Source organism: Sceloporus undulatus, chromosome 2 (genome assembly GCF_019175285.1).
Source record: "Sceloporus undulatus isolate JIND9_A2432 ecotype Alabama chromosome 2, SceUnd_v1.1, whole genome shotgun sequence".
NCBI lineage: Eukaryota > Metazoa > Chordata > Lepidosauria > Squamata > Phrynosomatidae > Sceloporus > Sceloporus undulatus.
This window is the reverse complement of record NC_056523.1, coordinates 28,065,764-28,086,611: the sequence shown is the minus strand read 5'-3', so window position 1 is coordinate 28,086,611 and position 20,848 is coordinate 28,065,764. Positions and strand designations below refer to the sequence as shown.

The window sequence follows — 20,848 nt, the reverse complement described above, 5'->3', positions numbered from 1 at the left end:
ATGCTTTGATGACAGGAGATGAACAAGACGCCTCCCTGACAGTTTAACCTCAGAGGATAAGTGTGACTGGCGATCACACTGTAGCGCTTTAGGGACACTTTAGCAATGATTTAGCAATGGTGAGCTCTGTGTGACAATCTTGATAGTGTCTCAACACACTAACAAAAACAAAAACGTGTCAACTGTTGAGAGATTTTTTATCCCTACTAGAGAGCAAAAAGACCAGTACTTTCTTTCATCGCCATCAGCAGTAGCAAGTAAAATAAAGTAACATTTTAAAATGGTTTTGCACAAGATATGGGTGGTATGTACATAAGCATTTTATTTTGTGTAAAAAAGCAACATTCTGCACAAAGAAATATTTCAGCACAAAAATACTTGTGAAATTTACAAATAATTATTGGGGGGGGGGGAGATTCGGCTCTCATAATCTTCCCCACTAAGAAGAAAACACTTAGAAAACATCTTTCTCAAATGTAGGAATGAAATAAATGAAGATTTACATTCCTAATCTAAGCTTCTGTGACAGTATAATGGAAACCCATCTCATCAGTTATGCAAAACTTTATACTGAGAATGTTACACATAATTTTGTGTGGCAAAGCTGGCACCAAAACCTCTTCTTTCTTAGGAAGCTATTTTCCCTCTTTCAGCACATCAGTCTGATTTAATTTCAAATTGAAGAGTTAATTATAAGCTATTTCCTAAAGCACATATTTAAAAATTATGTTCATGAGATAGGCATTTGAATAAGTCTGAAGGGGTCCAGAAATTAAGTCTTTGTCTTAGCATTGTAGCTTTTTATGATTCATGGTACACAAACAGACCTGATTTCTGTCTGTTAATGTGGAATAATTATTTTCTCCCTGTTCCATTGAACAGAATCCCTACTTCGCTCACAAGCATGCATTGAAAGTTTGCTCACAGCATGGGACTCAAAGTAACTTACACTATAGGTTAAAACAGAAAAACTAAAAGAATCTGTAGTACAAACATTTAAAAAGTTTTAAACAACAATTCAATTATAACATAAAATTTAAACCTGTTAAAACACATTTTAAAAGGTATGTACATATTAAAAACAGCACATTCATTGCACATTCTTCTGTCTCAACCAGTTAAAGGCTAAATGCCTATTCAAATAAAAAGTCATTTTATCTTGCTAATGGAACTTATAACTTTATTTCCTGGAGTACCCACATGGCCAGAAGATGGAAGGCCCTGCCTGCACAAATGTCCCTCCATGAACTGAGAACAGCTACATCTTGACAAAATGCAGGCTCATGACTAACAGGTTTTTTAAACACCTTTGCCTGATGAAGAGCTTCAAAAGTTTGCAACATGTATTTCTGGCAAAGTGTATATCACAGAGAGGGAACATATGATATTACTTGTTACTTGTGATCACATGTAACAAAATGCCCTTACTTTGCTTAAGACTACAGCAAGATCCTCTTGAGTTAACTGAGGATGTCAGAAATGTTTGAGCTGAGCAACTCTACTCTGAAGCCTTAAGGGTGGATAAGCAAAGACCTTAATTTTTAACAGCATAGGTAAGTAGTCTGGGCAGAGAAAGATTAGGTTTCAACAAAGTAATATGCACAAAGAAAACATTTTCCTTAAGAATTGGTCCTTGTATCATTGTAGAAATAAAAATACAATACAAAAGGAAGCAATAATAATAATAATAATAATAATAATAATAATAATAATTTTATTTATATTTATATTTATCTAATGATGGCTGGAAGAAGGCTGTAGGAATTTGTTATACTAATTCTTCAATTTAGCTAGTAATTTCTTTCTCTTCTCAATTAAACTTTCAAAACTTCTGTATTATATATTGTTTTAGTTACATATTCTTTTAACTTGAGCAAACAAATAAGCAGACAGAAATAGTCTTAACTCACAGATTAGACAACCAAAAGCAATTTATCTTCAGGATTGTTTTCACCCATTTTAAACAACTCAAGGCTTCAGACTGTCATCAGAGGCTCTGTTCTTCAGTCTGTACTTGGCAGACATTTGATTGATATCAGAGACAATGGCTTTTGGGTTGTTGTATCGAAGTGGCACAGTTCCCTTCTCAAGACATCTAAGAAGGTTTCTCTATTCCATTGGAATTTAAGGCTTCCTTAGTTTATAACCATACTTTCAAACATGGAAACAATGACAACCAGGATCAGAAGTAACAATGGTCTGAAATTATGCTTTGAGATCCTACTTTGTTCTGGTCCCAAAGAGAATCCTAATGCTAAAATAACAAGAAACTACTGTTAATTAATTCAGTGAGTTTTCAGTCATAGCACAATGAGAAAGAGAAAGGCAGTATGTATGGACTTATAGATATAGGCATATTATTAAACCCAAATTGGGTAACTACACCCTTTTAAAACTGTTTAAAATTTAACTGTTCCTACAAGTATTTATAACAGCATTTGTGAGAGTCTCTTGTACATAACACAAAGTATGTCCTACCCACATTATTTTATATGTGAATAATTTTGCTTGTTGGCAGGGAAAAAAACCCTGTTCAAAGTCATCCTGGATTCCTGACCCACCTCCATAGGTCTCCTAACCAGGAGGGGGGGAAAACCCAACTTCTCCACATTTTTTTAAAGAAATCTGTTATCTGAATGCTACACATCATATTATGATGTTACACAGAAGGTTGCAAATCTTTGCAACTCTTGATCTATTACCACATCCACACATTTTCCATTAAATGTAGAGTGTTACTCCCTGGGAAGTGAGATGTCACGTCTACTTCTATACTGAAAATAGGATTTCATTCTTATGCTACAAAAATGTTAACCAGTAATATTTTGGTGAGTACTGAACAAAGCTTCAAAATGAAATACAGAGCAAGAAAGCAACAGGTCAGAAAATACATGGCTCCTGGACAAATTAAGATCCTAAAATGTATGGAAAGAAGTTGTAGATGGCCTGGTGGTTACAAAGCAGAACGAATGCATTATTATGAAATGCAACTGAAAGCACATTTGTTTTAAACTAAGAGAGATAAGCAATATGAGACCTTTGTCAGAATAATGGAAGAAAATGAGTTGCAAAACAGAGGCTTGAGCGATAAAAATCTTAAGGCTGAATACTCAGTGTTGAAAATCCATTAGGAGCAATGAATATTCTCACTGACAAGAATAAGTCATGCTTTCTTACTAAGTGTAATGCTCCTTAATATAAACTAGTGGACAATAAATGGAGATGGGCAGAAATCTGTGAGTAGCATAGATAATCACAGCGTACTAAACTGATGCAAAATGAAAGACAAGTGTCAAAACACTTCACTAAAATTGTTGTGCTGCTATGAAAATCAGCAGGAGGAAAAAGAAAGCCTGTTTGAGACATAACGGAAAAGACTTTCTCTGGTAAATACGTCAGCGTTACTACTAATTAAAACACAATGCCCAACACTGAAAGGAGAGTCACGAGCACAAGAGTAAGATGTGAAGTGCTAGCAGAGCTTCACTTGTTGTTTGTTATTTCTTAGCAAAACTCTCGTCTTTATGGCTGTTAAAACTGATGCAACAAAACCTGCAAGTCGCCACCTAAGGCTGCTTGCTAGCTGAAAGAGTAGCAAGTGGTATGTGCATTCTCTCTTGCATACACACTCATCCCACTCCAAGTGGGTGCACAATACCTAATGTGATCCAGATTTTTGGTAGCTGAGGCAGAAAAGTCCATAAGTAAAATTTCTGTATTAGAATTTGGTGTCTTTTTATGAAATGTGCTGCTTGAGGCATACGCCTCACTCTGACTCATGGTGAAGTTGACCATACAGATTAAACGGTGTCTGTGTATGTGATTCTCTCCTGAATGATCCCATTTCTTCTTTTGATTCTGACAAATTATTGTTGAACAAGTTACCTCTAGGGTTCGCGTTATTCTTTTACTGTGCAGCCCAACTCACCTGAGTATGCCCAATAAAGATCCCCAGATGCCTTCCGCCGCCGGATCTGCACTGAACTGCCATGTCTGCTCTCATGAAGGGAGCCATCATAACCTTCAGTCAAAGCTGGAGGGAGAAGAATCAGCATAAGCAATTAGCCAAGTGTCAATCACTGACAGAAAATTAAATCATTTAGGCATTATTAGAATTATTAGATCAGCAGATCAACAGCCTCCATGCTGCTGAAAATATGAAACAGTTGTTACATTGATGAATTAATCATGTGTGTGACAGTACCTCTTTCCCTGCCCTTCTTGCCAGGCCAAACTTACTGCCAGAGATAATACCTCTACCAATCAAACTGAATAACCTACTAGGGGCCTAAATACCCTAAAAGGCACTAAATCCTATTTGAAATTCATAGGGTCGCCATAAGTTCACAGGAGACATAAAGGCACATGGACACAATAAAGCCAACAAAATGCTTCCCAACAAATGTCAACTGTGGGGAAAAGCTACTCCTAAACAAAGGGATTTGTTTAGGTCAACATCAAAGGCCCGTGTTCAGCTCAATACAACTAGGAACCCCATATATATTTTGGGAGGCAGCTACTGTATGATACTGAGCTTCCCAGATGGCATACTTGTATAGTGCTAAAAGTCAAGATGGTGAAGAAAGTTGTTTGGTTTCCATCTTAATGCAAACATGCCTAATTCTGCACTTTTGAAACAATGTGCAAACTGAAATTCAATAATCCCTCAACATTCAGTTTTCCCATTTTTAACTTTTAAAAAAAATCACAATGTTCATGACAAACAGGATAAAACTAAACCCAGTAATTTGTCAGTGACAATTAGAAAAACTGGAAGCATCGAGAAACCAGCAGCGCTAAGTTCTTTCTCTTCCTGAGGACAAGTACTTCTGACTCTGTAGACAAATGCCAGTTTTAGCAACTCCTTGGCCCACCTCTAAGATCTTCACACTGCCTCTTGACAACATACCACACACAGTAAAAATCATCATCATCATCAGCAGCAGCAGCAGCATCTGTTTTCATTCCATCCCTTCTCCTGACTGAAGACATCAGGATATAATTTGAGCAGGAAAACAGCAGGTCAAATGGAATGTTTAAAAACAGCCTACTATGTATTCAATTGATAAAAGAAGCAAATAGCAGGTAAGGATTATGTAATTCCCTACATCTACTGATCAGAAAACTATTACAGATCAAACCACTAAACAGTAGTAATACCATCTCTTAAGTGAGTAACAACCCCCCCCCCCCCCCATCCTACCAAAGGGGACCTATTTACATACTTTGATTCTATCATATGCATACAAATTTAGAAATGCATACTGTCTAAAAGAGGGGCAGAGTTAATAGAATACAACCTACCATGAAAGAGAGAATGGTACACAAATCTACTGTGGCAAGAAATTTCTCTCTCTTTTTAAAACTTTCTCTCTAGCCAAGCACATGGGTTTTACAGCTGAGCAGCTTATATATATTTACCAGATTCCCAGCACCTCCTACAGTCAAAAAACTGTATGTGAAACAATGAAATAAACAGAGTTTTACTTTTTAAAAAATTAAAGAACATGGATTTATCAAGAATACTAAGGGAGTGGCTCGCTCTTTGCAATGTACCACTAAAGATTTTATACTGGCTGTTCTGTACAAGTATTCTTATTTTCTTTAAAATGCACTGGTTTTATGAGAGCTCTTTTAGGCATCAAAATCTTTGTTTATTGCTTTTATACACTTGACTGAGCAGAATTGGAGGTGTGTGGTTTCAAAAATACCAGAAAGCTTGCTTGAAAATGGAATACAATTTCTTTTTCAGTATGCCATGCACAGTTGAAGTCTCTGCCCACATTAAGCGTAAACCAAAATAAATATTGTTATTAATGAAAAAAATAAAGAAATTGCAAACCACAATGCTGGAGGAGTCCTTCTGACTCAGAAGGAATTGCCATCTCTCTTAGTTAACTGGGTAGGTTGACTGTAAACATTCAAACATTCCAAGACTGCCTAAGTGGAGAGGTAGAATCTGAAGAAAGGTAGGAATAAAGTGTTTCAAAGATAAATCAGCGCGAGTCCCTTCTGCTGCAGAGAACAAACAGCAAAGATCCGCAAAGTGGACCAGTAGACCATAACAGGACTCACTTCCAACTGGTTGCCATGTGTGAAAATAGTACCAGTACATACTTGTCTATGGATATTCTCAGTGACCTTTCTGTTGTGTTCATTCTTCAATGCAATAACTTTCAATCAACCATCCAACATGACACATTGTTGAAAAGAGTCTCTAGTTTGTACTGCCACAATAAAATCAGTAGGACAATGTATTCAGTGTAGTTGTTTTGTTACTCACAGTCCAGGGTGCAGAGAGAAATGTAAGAGTATGCAGTTTATCACATGTGGGGAAGTGCCCAAATCCCATGAATATCCTGCAATAATCTGTGAATATCCTACAACAGCGGGATTGTTTTCAGACAATATCATGCAACCTGGGCATTAATGCAACGTTACCCCATGCAGAAAGCCGTAAAATCATGCCGCTTTTTCACTTCGGGCAATTTTGCAGCCTTCTGCACGAGTTAATGTTGGATTAATGTCAAAATTGCCAGACATGTCTGAAAACATTCCCGCTCTTGCAGGATATTCCCAGGATTTAAACCTTGTTTGTCCATGGCATTAGGGCGCTTTGCCTCCCGTGTGATAAACTCCAATGAGTAAAATTTATTTTTATTTTATTTAAAAAACAGCACTAGTCTTAAATACAGAGAAACAAATAAATGCTTAAGATTTTTTTAGGCCACAGAGATGTCCTGCCTATTCAGTTCCATTCCCACATCCTCTGAATTCCTCAATGAAAAGCAAAGAGCACTGGAAATAGTCCAGCAAAGACCATGCATGCTGGCATATGTTTTTCTTCAAGCATTAGTTGCACTCACACTGTGTGCCTGATCCCTGTAAGGCAAATGACAACAACACTGCACAAAATACATTTTAATATCAGAAGGCTGTGACTTGTAGTATTGATCCAGTGGCACTTTTTTAATGTATTAAGATTAGCAGTGCTAGCCGTCCCTTAAATTAGAGATATGAGGGAAACAATGAGTGAACATTTGAAACTAGGCAAGGCTTCAACTTCTCTCTATCTCCTCATCACCAGTTTGCAAGAAACACAAGAAGATCCCTATAACAACAACAACAACAACAAAAATCCTAACAACCCTACAACAAATGCACAAGTTGGCATATTTCTATCCTGTTTCTGACAAAAAGGAAATGCAGTGGCTAATAATTCCTTAGTCACAAGCCCACCACAAGACTTTTCAATGCCACAAGAGTAAAGCAAACAGGTTCAAACCATTTATAGATTCTGAGGAGAAAACACTCCGTCAGCACTCAAAATTTAATCAATTGTAAAATCCTTTGTACTTGGAGCCTGAGTAGTCAAAGAATGGCAGCATGGCAATTCTATGGTACGGCTATGAATCATGCTATTGATTTCCAGTATCTTCTGTGCAGAAAATTAAATTATGCAAATCCAGGCCTTTATGAATCCTTTACTTTAGTGGTGTGAAATTGAGCACTTGCCTAAGTCAGCATCTTATTTATGCAATTAAAAATTTGATGCTCCTCTGAAAATGTGAGTTTCACTCCGCTCTCCAGAGACTCCCCTAATAACTATAATTCTAGGTTTGTAGCAGGTAAGCAGTTGAAACACAGAAAGGTGCTATTCTAACAGAGTCCTGGCAACACTGAGGAAGAACAAGCCAGGAAATACAGGCTGGAATTTTGGTCTGATGAACTTTCTTTTAAGTGTCCGGCAAAACATGAATATTAAGCAATACAACCTACTGTGTTGAATGATGGACAAGATAATAAATTACTGGTTGTAAAGTATCATGGCTTAGTGATCAGATTTGCACTATTGTACAGGAAATGCATGAAAACATATCACTGGTAACTTGGATTTAAATCAGTGATTTAAATAGGGCTGTAAGGAATATGTGTAAAGTTGTCATTGATTTTAAAAGTGTCTTGAAAAGTCAAGAAATCGTGATACCAAAAAAGTCAACCACTTGTGTGTGTGTGAATGAAAATGCAGAGCTTATTAATCAGCAAAAGCAATCTTATTTTTCTCAGAAAGATATGGTTTTTGTTGTAGTGCACCTTTCAGTTGTTTCTGACTTTGGCAACCTTAAGGCAACCCTATCATTGGGTTTTCTTAGCAAGATTTGTTAGGAAGAGGTTTTGCCATGGTCTTCCCCTGAGGCTGAGAGTATATGACTAGTGCAAGGTCACCCAGGGCAAAATAAAGGTTGGAGTGCTATTCACCATTTTGCCATATCTTTCAACCCACCTTTCTTAGGCCTTTAAAAAACTTCCTTCAGCCTACAAGATACAGGGACCCTTGCTTCATGGGGGGGGGGGGGGGGGAATCCATTCCAGACCCCCCCCCATCATGCATAAAGCAAATTCTCTGCATGCTCAAGCCCCATTTAGATACATGGCGTGTGTTCCCATGCATGGCACAGTGCACATGCCATTCATCTAAATGGGACTTCCCGTCTCTGTTACCTCAAGTCCTCATATGGGAAGCCCACGTATGTTTTAAAAAAGAAAGTAATTAGAACAGGAAGGTCACCCATTTCTGATTTGCAGAAAGGCTGAGGGAACCTTCTAGAAGCTTTAAAAAAGGTTTAAGAAGAATCAAAATGCCATCAAATGTGGCAAAATGGTGAATAGCATCCCTCAGATGTTGGGGCTGTGTTTGCTGTCATTACTTTGGGGGTAAAACATTCCACCCTCCCAAAATGTGTGGAGTTGGGGGGATTATCCTTGGAGGCCTGCAAAAACGACCTTGCGGCAATGCATGTCACGCTTTACCCACCTTTCCCTTGGTATTTGTTACTGTTAACCAACCCAAACTCCACTGAGTTAGAGGAATTGTTGTTGTTCTGTGTTTTCAAGTTGCTTCCAACTTATGGTGATCCTAAGACGAACCCATAATGTTTTTGGGTTTTTGGAAGATTTGGTCAGAGGAGGTTTGCCATTGCCTTCCCTTGTGGCTAAGAGCACGTGACTTACCCAAGGTCTCCCAATGAATTTCCATGGCTGAATGAGTAATCGAATCCTGGCCTCCTGGGTTAAAATCCAACACTCAAACCACTACACCATGCTGGCTTTGTGTGGCTTAGAGGTATATCAAGGCACATTTTAAGTGACTACAAAACACTATGGTTTTTTTACCTGATTCTACCTTCAGTGACAAGAAATCTGCACACAGAAAACTAAAGCAAACATAAAGGTCAGAACAGCCTGACTGGCCTCACAATGTTGCTGTAAGGAAGGAGAGAGTTAGTTATGTACACTGGATTGAACCTATTGAACTGGCCAGCAAAGTATCTTTCAGGATACTTTCAGGATATTGTTTTTTCCATTCTCCTTCCTCTTAGGACCATTTCAAACGACACAATGGACCTTATGGGAGCTGGGAGTAAAAGGAATACTGCTAGCATAACCACATAATCGCGCTGAAGATTTTCAGACACATCACGCTCATCCAGGATTTATCTGTTGAAGATCCAAGAATGCTCCAGCAACAAACTATTCCTGGGACTTCCCCCATGAATGGTTTGTTGCTTGAGCATTCTTGGATCTTCACAGGATAAGTTCTGGATGAGCACAATGACGTTTGACAATTTTCAGCGTGATCACACAATTATGCTAGGAATATGCCTTTTACTCCTAGCTTTTCCAGTGATACAGTACTTTGATCTAATTTTAACATCAATGATTGCATCCAATGGAATTTTGGGATATGTAGTTCAGGGAGGCACAAGAGCTCTGTGGCATAGGCTGCACCCGCACTGCACAAATAAGTTTGATACCACTTTAACTGCTATACCCCAATGCTATGAAATTCTAGGATTTGTACTGTTGTGTGATATTTAGCCTTCTCTGTCAAAGAGCTCTGGTGCCACAACAAGCTACAAATCCCAGGATTCCACAGTACTGGGCTATGACAGTTAAAGTAGTGTCAAACTGAATTATTTCTCCAGTGCAAATGCTGCCACAGAAATCTAAACACTGAACATTTTTATATGAGTGTAAGCGCTGGTATAATGCCAGTAAAATGTTTGGGAAGCATGTGTGTCTGAAATCCTGACACGCTTCCGAAATGTCAGAAAATCATCCCCTCACCTCCAGCGTCCCTGATTCGTTCGGGGAGCAGCCATTCGCCATTAATGCAACCCTGGAAATGACTTCAAGGCACACAACACAACAATAACAACATGGTGATGCTTTGGCTATGTAAGAATACGTCCTGGGAGACTGAGTTTGCTATTACTGTACAGGATTTACCTGCTTAAAGAATTGTATTTTCTCTTAAAAATAAATTCCTTGGGAAAAGGTATCCTCAAGTAAGAAAGCCAGTGTGATTTAGTGGTAAGAAGTGGTATGCAAAAATTATAGTGACCCTACTCAGTTCATCCCCAATCAGCTGAGTGACCCTAGAATGGTTTTGTTTCTTTTCCTATCCTACTTCACAAGGTTGTTGTGAGAATAAAATACATGCCTTCCTAGAGGAACAGTGGAACATAAAAGTAATAAATAAATTAGCATGTTTAGCTGTAACCCCTGTGGCAGTTCATTACTATAGCAATTCCAGAAGTTTATCTGAACCCAGCACTCCAGGCAACTCAGAATTGGGATCAAGTTCTGATAGCAAAGTAAATGGAAAGTCTTGCAAACGATATGGATGTTATTTCTAGCTTACAGTTTTTTTTAAAATCTGAGGCATCAAATATCCTGTGCCATGAAGAAAATTAATAACAAAACCAGTAACACATTTTACTACATTTCTGCCCCTAAAATATTTTCATTTTTATAGTTTTCTAAATCGCAAGTTAGTTCTTTACATAACACCTTCAGATGATCCCATTTCTGCTTTCCATAAAGTTTTTATCACTGTATAGGAATTGAAAAGTCTACGCATTCAAAAGACTATGTATGCATCTTTTATTCAGAATTTTGAAAATATGCCAGACATGGCCAACGGTTGTTTTGTTTGTCTGTTTTTAAGTACATACTGGCAAACAACTCCAACGTAAAATAAATGTGAGGTCTTGGGAAACTTTTATTGTCAATTTTGTAGCTTTGAACCATCTTTCAGTCTCAAAATTACAAGTGTCCAAGTCTGCTCTTACAAACCAAGACTTGGCCTCCCCCAATTAATTAGCAGTCATGAGTGTAAAGATTGTAACACCTATGGAGCATAGCCCAAGGGCTTGGGAGAAGAAAAGAGAAAGAAGAGAGAGAGAGGTGGGGAGGATAAAATTGCATGTTTTCTTCTTTTTTAAAAAAAATATGTTCATGGTTCAGGGGACCCTGAAGCGTGATCGAGAGTTGGGGGCAGCTGTCAGAAATTGTTTGTGAAAAGAAGCATGGAGAGCAGATTAGCCTTCTATTCACAAACACGTTAGTGTTTTTCTTCCTAAGCAAACAGAACCGGAACTTCATTATTAATGTATTGTGTTTAATCACTTGTAGGAGACTTGAAGGAACATACTGACTGGCTGGCTTTTGGATCAGCTGCTGGATCATGAGGGGAATAGCTGAAAGTTGGACCTGACTGTATTTGGAGGTATCTGGAATACAGATACCAGAGGAATCAGAAGGCATAAAGCAGTTGTGGCAAAGGTGATTGAGGGCATCCATGAAGCCTCAAGAATGGCTAGAAGGCAATAGAGACAGCAGAAAAGGGGGGGGGGGGGGGGGGGAATTAAAGCATATGCCAAAAGATCCTCTACAAACACAGCGCTGAGGATTAGCATATAAAGGAGGGGGAGGAAGACAGGAGTCCAAGAGTGCTGTCTTTAGTAATAAAAGGTTGAGGGCAATCTACAAAGAGCAAAAGCCGCTATGCCCCGGGCACCTCCTTGGAGCCTGAGCATGCGTCAGTGTCTATGTTTGTTCCAGAGGTATAAACCATGGATATCAGGGACACTGAACGATAACAGGGAGAAAAACATACTCAGTGCCAAGCAAAAACAAATGTTACCAGCAGGGGTAAAGCAACTGGAGGGGGGAGGCAAAATGAATAACCCTGTGCCTGTGGGACCAGTAACCGTGGTTTCAATTTCTGTGTGCAGGAGATAAAAGGTCTCTCTGTAGGCATTTGGAGGTCCTTCAGCGTGACTCTATGATCAACATTCAGCAGAAATCTGGGGTTCACCATTATCTACAACTTTCACTATCTGCAGCAAGGCTGGGAATGTTATCCCCCATGGATATGGTGGCCGTACTATATTGCAAGGATAGAAATTTGGAGACTGAAGTATAGTTTCATGGTGGGGGGCAAAATTCTTATTGGAGGGGCAATGTCCTCATTTTGCTTCCTCTGTAGCTATACTCTGATTATCATTTAATCAAGCCTAAATATAGAACAGAGAAAGAGAAGTGTATCTATTTGTATGTATAGCATTCAGTTTCCCAAATTATCAGTGAAGGCATTGATGGAGAAATGATGGGGAAGTGTTTGGGGTTATAGGTCAGGGTATGTAGCTGGAGAAGCAGGAACCTGATAGTAGGCCTAAATAAATAAGTATTTTAACCTGCTTCTCCCCATGGATCGAGGTGGGGAACAACAACAATTAACAGACACACCACATCACTTAAAACGCATCAGTTAAAATATACACCAATTTAAAAGGACAAATAAGATATGTTGCACATATTAAAATGATCAACACTTAAAATTAATCTTTTAAAATTAACAATTTAAAAATCATTTGGATAAGCTTGCTGGAAGAGATTGGTTTTCAATGCTCTTTTAAATTCAGACAGTGTATTAAGTTGCTCAGTCTGTTCCATCAGGTCATTCAACAGTTTAGGGATGGCTGCAGAAAAAGCCCTATGGCTGACAGTTGCCAACCTAGTCCTAGCTGACTGGAGTAAATGTCCCCCAGATTATATGAGTGTACAGGGCAGATTATATAGGAGGCAATCTTGAAGGCAACCTGGATCCAAAGCATGTAGGGCTTTAAAGGTAATAACCAACACTTTGTACCTTACCCAAAAACTAACTGGCAACCAGTGCTGAGATCCAGATGTACCAGTAATCAATCTAGCTGCCACGTTTTGAACTATAAGAAGTTTCTGAACTTGGTACAGAGGTAGTCCAATGTACAGTGCATTGCAGAAGTCCAGCCTTGAAGTTCCCAGCACAAGCACTAACTTTAGGTCCTCCAGCTGTAGGTAGGGATACAGCTGGCATATCAGCCAAAGTGGATAGTAAGCACTCCTGGCTGTTGCACCTATTTAAGCAATCATTTGGAGTGACGGATCCAGAAGTACCCCCAAGCTGCAAACACCATCTTTCAAGATGACTGTAACACTATCCAGGACTGATTGGCACACCTCCAAATCCAGGTTAGGACCTTTGACAGTAAGCACCTCTGTCTTATCTGGATTCAGCTTCAATCTATTCCTCATCCAGCCCATTACCTCCTCCAGGCATGCATTCAGAGGCGACTCCTTAGATAAAGCTGTTTTTGAAGGCATGAGTAGGGAAACCCAGTGAGAAGCAAGAGACCTACTAAATGTAAAACCTCCATAAATAGGTGTAACAATCTCTGATCCTTAACTGAAATCCTTACTATCTCTTTTGCCAGATACTTGGGCTTGCACCAAATAGATAAAGCTGTTTTGGAGAAATTGCCACCCTTTTTATTAGCCCTAACACAGACTCAGTTATTGTCATACTAGAGATACTATAACTGTTATTTATCTGAAACAACACATCTCCTCGCTGTTTGCACATTCAGGTATTCACAATTTCCTCTTATTTTAATGAATGTTAAATGTCGGATCTGACACACTTACTAAAATGTCTTGTGTCAAACATTTATAGTCTGTGGAAGCAATGAAAGACTACACTGTTTATTTAACATTCTAATAGGCTACCCATTTTCTCTATCTCATATTAAAATTTTCAATCAAACGGATTTGATAAGTGCCCTCAGAGATGTAATAAGGAAATTCTTCCCTGAATATCTTTGCAGACATTAAGAGTTCATATTTTTAAACAAAAATGCAGAAACGAGTTTTCCACACACTTATAATTTTAACATAAACTATTACACCATTTGCACATCAGATTCTTTACAAGTTATTATTCAGACTCCATCTCTTAGTCATTAGTGCAAAGGAGAAAAAAAAAACCTCAAAGCTAATCACTCAGCCCTTACTATTAAATGATTTCACAATTTATTCTTGATATTTGAATTACTCCCAGCTACCTTTCATAACAAAGTCTCTTCACAGAAACCCTGCTATGTTAGAATAATTGCACTAATATAATTAAACTGTTCTTAAACTAGCTCAGACCCATGCCATTTACACTATTTAAATAAGGGCAGTTCTCTGCACACAGCTCTTGATCAGCAATATTGTCATTATTAATTAAGCTTGTGCAAGATAACAATTGAGGGGTTACAGATAAACATTAAGAAAACAAAAATAATGACAACAGATGATAAAAGTGCACAATAAAGACACTGAGATGATCAAAGATTTCCTATACCATGCTTCAGCAATCAATCAAAATGGAGAATGCAGTCAAGAAACGAGAAGAAGACTAGGACGTGGATGGGCAGCTATGAAGAAACTAGACAAGATCCTGAAGTGTAAAGATGTATCATTAAATACAGTCAGCCCTCTGTTTCAACGGATTTTTTTATCCGCAGATTCAAGTATCCATGGTTTGAAAATATTTTTAAAATGTGTAAATTCCAAAAAAAGCAAACATTCATTTTGATATTTTATATAAGGGACACCATCATACCAAGTCATTGTGTTTAATGGGACTTGATCATCCACGAATTTTGTTATCCACATGGGAGGTCCTGGAACCAAACCCCAGCGGATACCAAGAGCCCACTGTACTAAATTTAGGATGGCCCTTGTCATAGTCTTTCATGGTTTCTATGTATGGTTGTGAAAGTTGATGGGAAGAAAATGAACTTATTTGAAATGTGGTGCAGGAGAAAAGTTCTAGATACTGTGGACTGCTAAAAAGACAAATAAATGGGCCCTAGAGCAAATCAAGCCTGAATTATCCCTAGAAACCAAGAAGACTAAGCTGAGACTATGATACTTTGGACATAACATGAGAAGACATGCCTCCCTAGAAAAGACAATAATGATTGGAAAGATAGAAGGCAGTAGGGGAGGATTCCAGATTATTTTCAAACCCTTTCACTTGAATGTACACCCCTCAAATTTGACCAGGGGCAGATATTTGCAGACCCCATTTTTGAATCGTGTATGTCACTGTGATCAAGCTCCAGATGGTCTCCATCATATTTTGTTTCTTTGTCCATTGTATATAATTCTGAGGGGAAAATTGTTAAGAAGATTACAGTATTGGAAATGAATATCTGTTTGGATGGGTTATCAGTGGAATACTTATTGGAAGATCAGAACCCACATATTACCAGACTAATGGCCAATTTTCTGGTGGAGGCAACAAGATTATGGCTTAAATTTTAGTAACGATCCTAAAGTTTTATTGTAAATGTATTTTGTTGTTGTATGCCTAATAAAGGTTGACTGACTGTAGGAAAAAATAAAAAAACACTAGACTCAAACAAAGAAGCCACAGTGAGTTTACAAGAACTGGGCAGGGTGATTCATTCATAGGGTTGCCATAAGTCAAAGTTGACTTGATGTTAGTTAACAAGAGGTAACTAAACTTACAAGCATGAACACCAAGTGTTGCATTGGAGTGACATCAACATATCTTTCACATAATGTTTAATCTTATATCTACGAGTTGTATACCCAATATTTATGTGATGGAGTATAATTTCAGGCTCATCACCCTTGCAACTCCTGAAAATAAAGTGGGTTTTTCGGATCATCATATTTAACTTCCATAGCACTTTGACTATGTATATCTGAATAAGAGTCTTATTTTCTGTGAGTTTTTTGGAAATCTCCTGTCTTATGTCTGTGATCTTTAAAAAATGTTACATATTTACTTTTAAAAGCTAACATTAAGGGCAAAGGACTGATTAACTATAATGTTAAGCAAACTGCTGGAGAAGGATTTTGAAAGGTTTGGATCAACTGACACCACTTATCTGGTTTAAATACCTACCATGCCTGACTGTAAAATTATTTGTTCCCTCTTCTGAATTACTTTAAAATCTCTACAGTGAAGTGTCACACAAAAGGAATTATTTTGGCTAACAATATGAGCTGTCTCCCCTTCTTAAGATAACGACAAATTAAAATACAGATAATTTGGCCAGTGCAAAATAAAGATATTTCTATATAGTGAAGAAATCTTGTGAAAGCATGACAAAGCTTAGTGTGGGCTTTGCCAGTGATTTCACTCTCAGGATATTCAGGATCAGATCAGATTAGGTTTTACAACACTGCTTTTCATGGTGAGAAAAAGCAGACATTCAAATGCAAGCAACCCTACTTAGTTTGTTATCCGTTAAATAATAATAATAATAATAATAATAATAATAATAATAATAATATTCCGCTTAATCTCAAGAAATCCAAGCTGATTGCAGCAGTAAAATACAGTACAATTAAAAGAGATAGATTAAAAATTCCAAAATCCCCCACCCTCCTCCCTCACATAAAAAGATAATCAATTCCTAAAAAGAGATTAAACTGAAAAAAGAGTTAAAACATTAATATACAATACACTGAAATGAGAGATAAATCTCAAGAGATGGAAGATGAAAGGGGAAAGGAAGGGAGGCAGGTCAGCAAGGGTGTTCTAGTTTGGAAAGGCCTGCCAGAAGAGATCCATCTTAATAGCCTTCTTGAAGGTATCCAAGGTAGGGATCTGACGGATCTTACTGGGTCACTGCAGTAAATCTAGTCTTCTTAGGTTGGAATAGATTCTTCCCTGTGGAACAAAGAGTGCAGGATGGATTATATGGGAGAAGGCACACCGCAAAAAGTCAGGACTCAAGCCATGTAGGGCTTTATAGGTTAAGACCAACACCTTGTATCTTGCCTGGAAGCTAATAGGCAGCCAGTGAAGGGATTTTAAAACTGGTGTGATGTGGGCAGATCCAGGTGTGCCAGTAACGAACCTGGCTGCCATATTCTGTACCAGTTGAAGTTTCTGAACTTGACACAGAGGTAGCCCCATATAGAGCGCATTACAAAATTCGAGCCAAGAGGTCACCAGCGCATGTACCATTGTTTCAAGGTCAAACTGTTCCAGGAAGGGACGCAGCTGGCGTATCAGCCGAAGCTGATAGCAAGTGTTCCTGACCGATGCATCCACCTGAGCCATCAGATGAAGGGACAAGTCTAGGATCACCCCCAGACTGCGAACAGAGTCCTTCAGGGGAAGTGTGACCCCCATCCAGAAGTGGCTGGCATAACTCCATTCCCGGATTGGGGGTCCCTATCGTGAGCACCTCCATCTTACCTGGATTCAACTTGAGTTTGTTTTCCCTCATCCAGCTTATTACCGACCTAAGGAAGGCATTCAGAGGAGAGATGCCATCCTTAGTCACTGCAGCAGTTGGAGACATAAAGAAATAGGTTTGGGTGTCATCAGAGTACTGAAAACACCCCACCCCATGTCTCCAGATGATCTCACCCAGTGCCTTTATGTAAATGTTAAACAGCATTGGGGACAGAATCGCACCTTGAGGGACACCTGACCTAAGCACCCTCTTGGTCGAATAACTGTCCCCACGCGACACCATCTGGAATCTACCCAAGAGGAAGGACCTGAACCACTGCAAAGCAGTGCCCCCGATTCCCAACTCTCTCAGGTGTTCCAGAAGGATACCGTGGTCAATGGTATCGTAGGCCACCGAGAGGTTCAAGAGCACCAGCAGGGTCACACTTCCCCTAAGTACACCCAAAGGCACCAGATCCCATTTGATCATGGAAGCTAAGAAGAGCCAGTCCTGGTTAGTACTTCGATGGGAGATTGCCAATGAATTCCAGGTGCTGTAGGCTGTATTTCAGAGGAAGGAACTGGCAAAACTATCTCTCAGTATTTCTTGCCTATAAAAATCTTATGAAATTCATGGAGTTGCCATATGTTGACAGGCGACTTGTGGGCACATATATACACACGCATCTTGAGAAGAGAGAAAAGAATTTGAGAGAAAGAGTACAAACCAAAGAGCTGCTCCCAGCAGCAACTGGTAATTCTCATGTCAGTTAGGTCTAGAATCTACACCACAGATTCAGTGCCAACTTTAAAGAAGCTATCTAAAGTGTAAAAACCTATTTTAGGCATGAGATTCGGTACCTTTACACTCTGGACCAAGAACTAGAAGGTGTGATTCATTGCCCCACTGACAGGAAAGCCATGAAATGCCCCAGCCATTATTGCCCTGTTCCTGATCTCACTCTACATACAATGCTGCAAGCATTACACTTGAACAGGACCCATAAATTTGATGCATTTGTCTGCATCAAACTGTGTGTATGATGGCAAATGGGGCAATGACTCCGCTCCCCCAAGTGTTACTCAAGGCAAGGCTCAACTTTTTACATTTTTATTTATGCTCTGTGAAGCTTTCTTACACCTTGTCTGCCATATCACTCATCTCTTCCTCAACCACTATATTAACAACACTGAACAGTTTAGTAATGAAGGGAAAGAAATTGTAATTGTTAGTAATTAAACTCTAGGTACATTTAGACGAGACTGCCATCCGTCTTTCACTCTTCAAATATGTATTTTAAGAAAATTATAAACTAAGCAGCATTTTCAAATTTCAGGTGGGGAAAGTGCACATGGAGCATTTTTTTTTTTTACTGCTCTCCTTATTTCACAAACCAAGACATCTGAGAACACAGAAACAATAATTTGAGGGGGAAAATACAGTTGGCCCTCCACATTTGCAGGTTTCACTTTTGCAGTTTTGATTATTCATGAGTTATCTGCTGCCACATCCACTGCTACCCTATATCTTTTTTAACAGGAACTACAAAGCTCGCAAGACCCAACCTGTGAATGAAGCTTGTAAGTGTCTATTAAAAATGACACAGGGCAGCAATGGAAGCAGCAGCATGCCCCCCCCAGCTGCCTGCTTCTGCCTTGCAAAGGAATGCCACTGCCACCTTGAAGGCATCTGTGGTGGGTTGAATCTGCAGATCGTACTTTTTGTGTGTCTTAGATATGGTTGAGAGGGAGGGTAGAGTTTTTAATGATGTTTCCATTTTCATGGGGGTCTTGCATCCCTAACCCCGGCAAATATGGCGGGCTGACTGTAAAGTAGTCTTAGGGGTGTGTGTGTGTGTGTGTGTGTGTGTGTGTGTGTTTTTAATACACTCACACAGAGACACTATTATTTTTTGTAACATAAAATTTCTTTTGGAGATTTTTCTAAATAAAAAAGCAGCATCAAGAAGAGTAAAAGGAATCAAGGCACCAAGGTTTCTCATCTCTCTATGGTAGTAACATTCATAATCTACCTTCCAACATGCTCAAGGCAGCACACAATCTCCTCCCAGCAACTTTATACCCACATCAGTAAAATCAGATAGGAAAATCAGAAAGCTCATTAGAGAGAACTGGTCTAAAACCACCCATGTTTTTTGGGTACCCAGGGGTACCCAAAACTACCCCTGGTCTAAAACTACTCATGGCTCAGTGGGAACTGACTAGAAATTGTTTCTTTGAAGTCTCAGATGGCAATGTTCAACCTACCTCCTCCTCACAGGAACATTATTTGAATGAAGTTTGCAATTTCTATACCTAAGTTGGCACAAATTCATCCCAACTACTGGTAGGTCATAATTGTTTATTAGTGTCAACAAAACTTGGTCCAAAACTTGGCCTCTAAAAGCCTCCCACTATGCCCACAAAATCTGTCAGTCTTGCACTGCTGCAATGTCCCCAGTCTGTAGGTTATCTTATTCTTTAATGTCTCCAACAGTAAGCATTTATCGATCTCAGAAATTAAATCTTTAGAACCAATGTCATCCATCCCTGCCAGGTATTCAAAATCTCCTAAGATCGCTATGTGAAAATATACAGCAATGTCACAGAATGACTCACCCGCACATATTGAAACAATGGGACCTCATCCAGTTCAGATTTAAGTATTTCCCCCCATGAGATCAACTGTTTGAGATCAAAGTGTACCAGTAGTTCTTCATATGAGATCAAATATATGACTTTTGTAAACTTTTCCATCTTTTCTTTAACCTATCTAGTAAAAGTTTTCTGTTCCCCACTAAGTTCCAAAAGTGGATGAAACAAGCAATGAAATAATGGCGGGTTACAGACGGGCAAAAAGGGATGTACTCATGACGTCATGAAGGTAGAGCCTTCAGACGGGCTTTCCCTGAATGCCGTCATGAACACGCCCCCCGCACGCCCCAAGCGGGAAGAAGCGGCTTTAAAAAGGTGCTGCTTTTTTCCGCTTCTTTTTTATTTGCGGCGTACCTGCGCAGCTCCGTCTGTAAGCTGCTGCACCGATACGTCAGAATTGCTACGCCGCAAATTTAAGTTGCCGGTTTAAAAGCTCCGTGTCAGCTGCGTCGCATAATGAGTCGGGTTCCCAGGACATGCGTGGTTTGCAGCCAAGCTTTAATTGCAACGTCCGCTGCCATGGAGCTGTGGAAGCTGAGGCACAGCTGCGGCGCATTTTAAGCCTCGTAACCCTAACCCTAGAGCCAGTGGTGCGCATGCGTTGCTAGAACCGCGGGAAGTTGTAACTTTTGCCGGCGGATGTTTTGGTTGTAGAAAGTGAAAAGGGAAAGTTTGGGATTTAAAGTGACCCCCTACACACATTCCTGCCCCATTTTCACCTGGGAACGGGCACAGTTTGGCTGCTCCTGGCACAGCTGTGTGGCGGCTCCCCTTTGCCACCAGGCAGGATGGCTCAGCCATCCACCAGCACCCCGAAAA

The 20,848-nt window shown here is 39.3% G+C and overlaps 1 protein-coding gene across 8 annotated transcripts in view; it reads right to left on the bottom strand.

Moving 5' to 3' along the window:
* PTPRG (protein tyrosine phosphatase receptor type G) overlaps positions 1–20,848 on the bottom strand; it is a 745,385-nt gene that overhangs the window by 554,096 nt on the left and 170,441 nt on the right. For all 8 annotated transcript variants that reach the window (XM_042447272.1, XM_042447274.1, XM_042447270.1 and 5 more), the window contains exon 2: positions 3,929–4,033. In XM_042447272.1, coding sequence (XP_042303206.1) covers positions 3,929–4,033 — 105 coding nt within the window. The remainder of the gene's footprint in view (positions 1–3,928; positions 4,034–20,848) is intronic.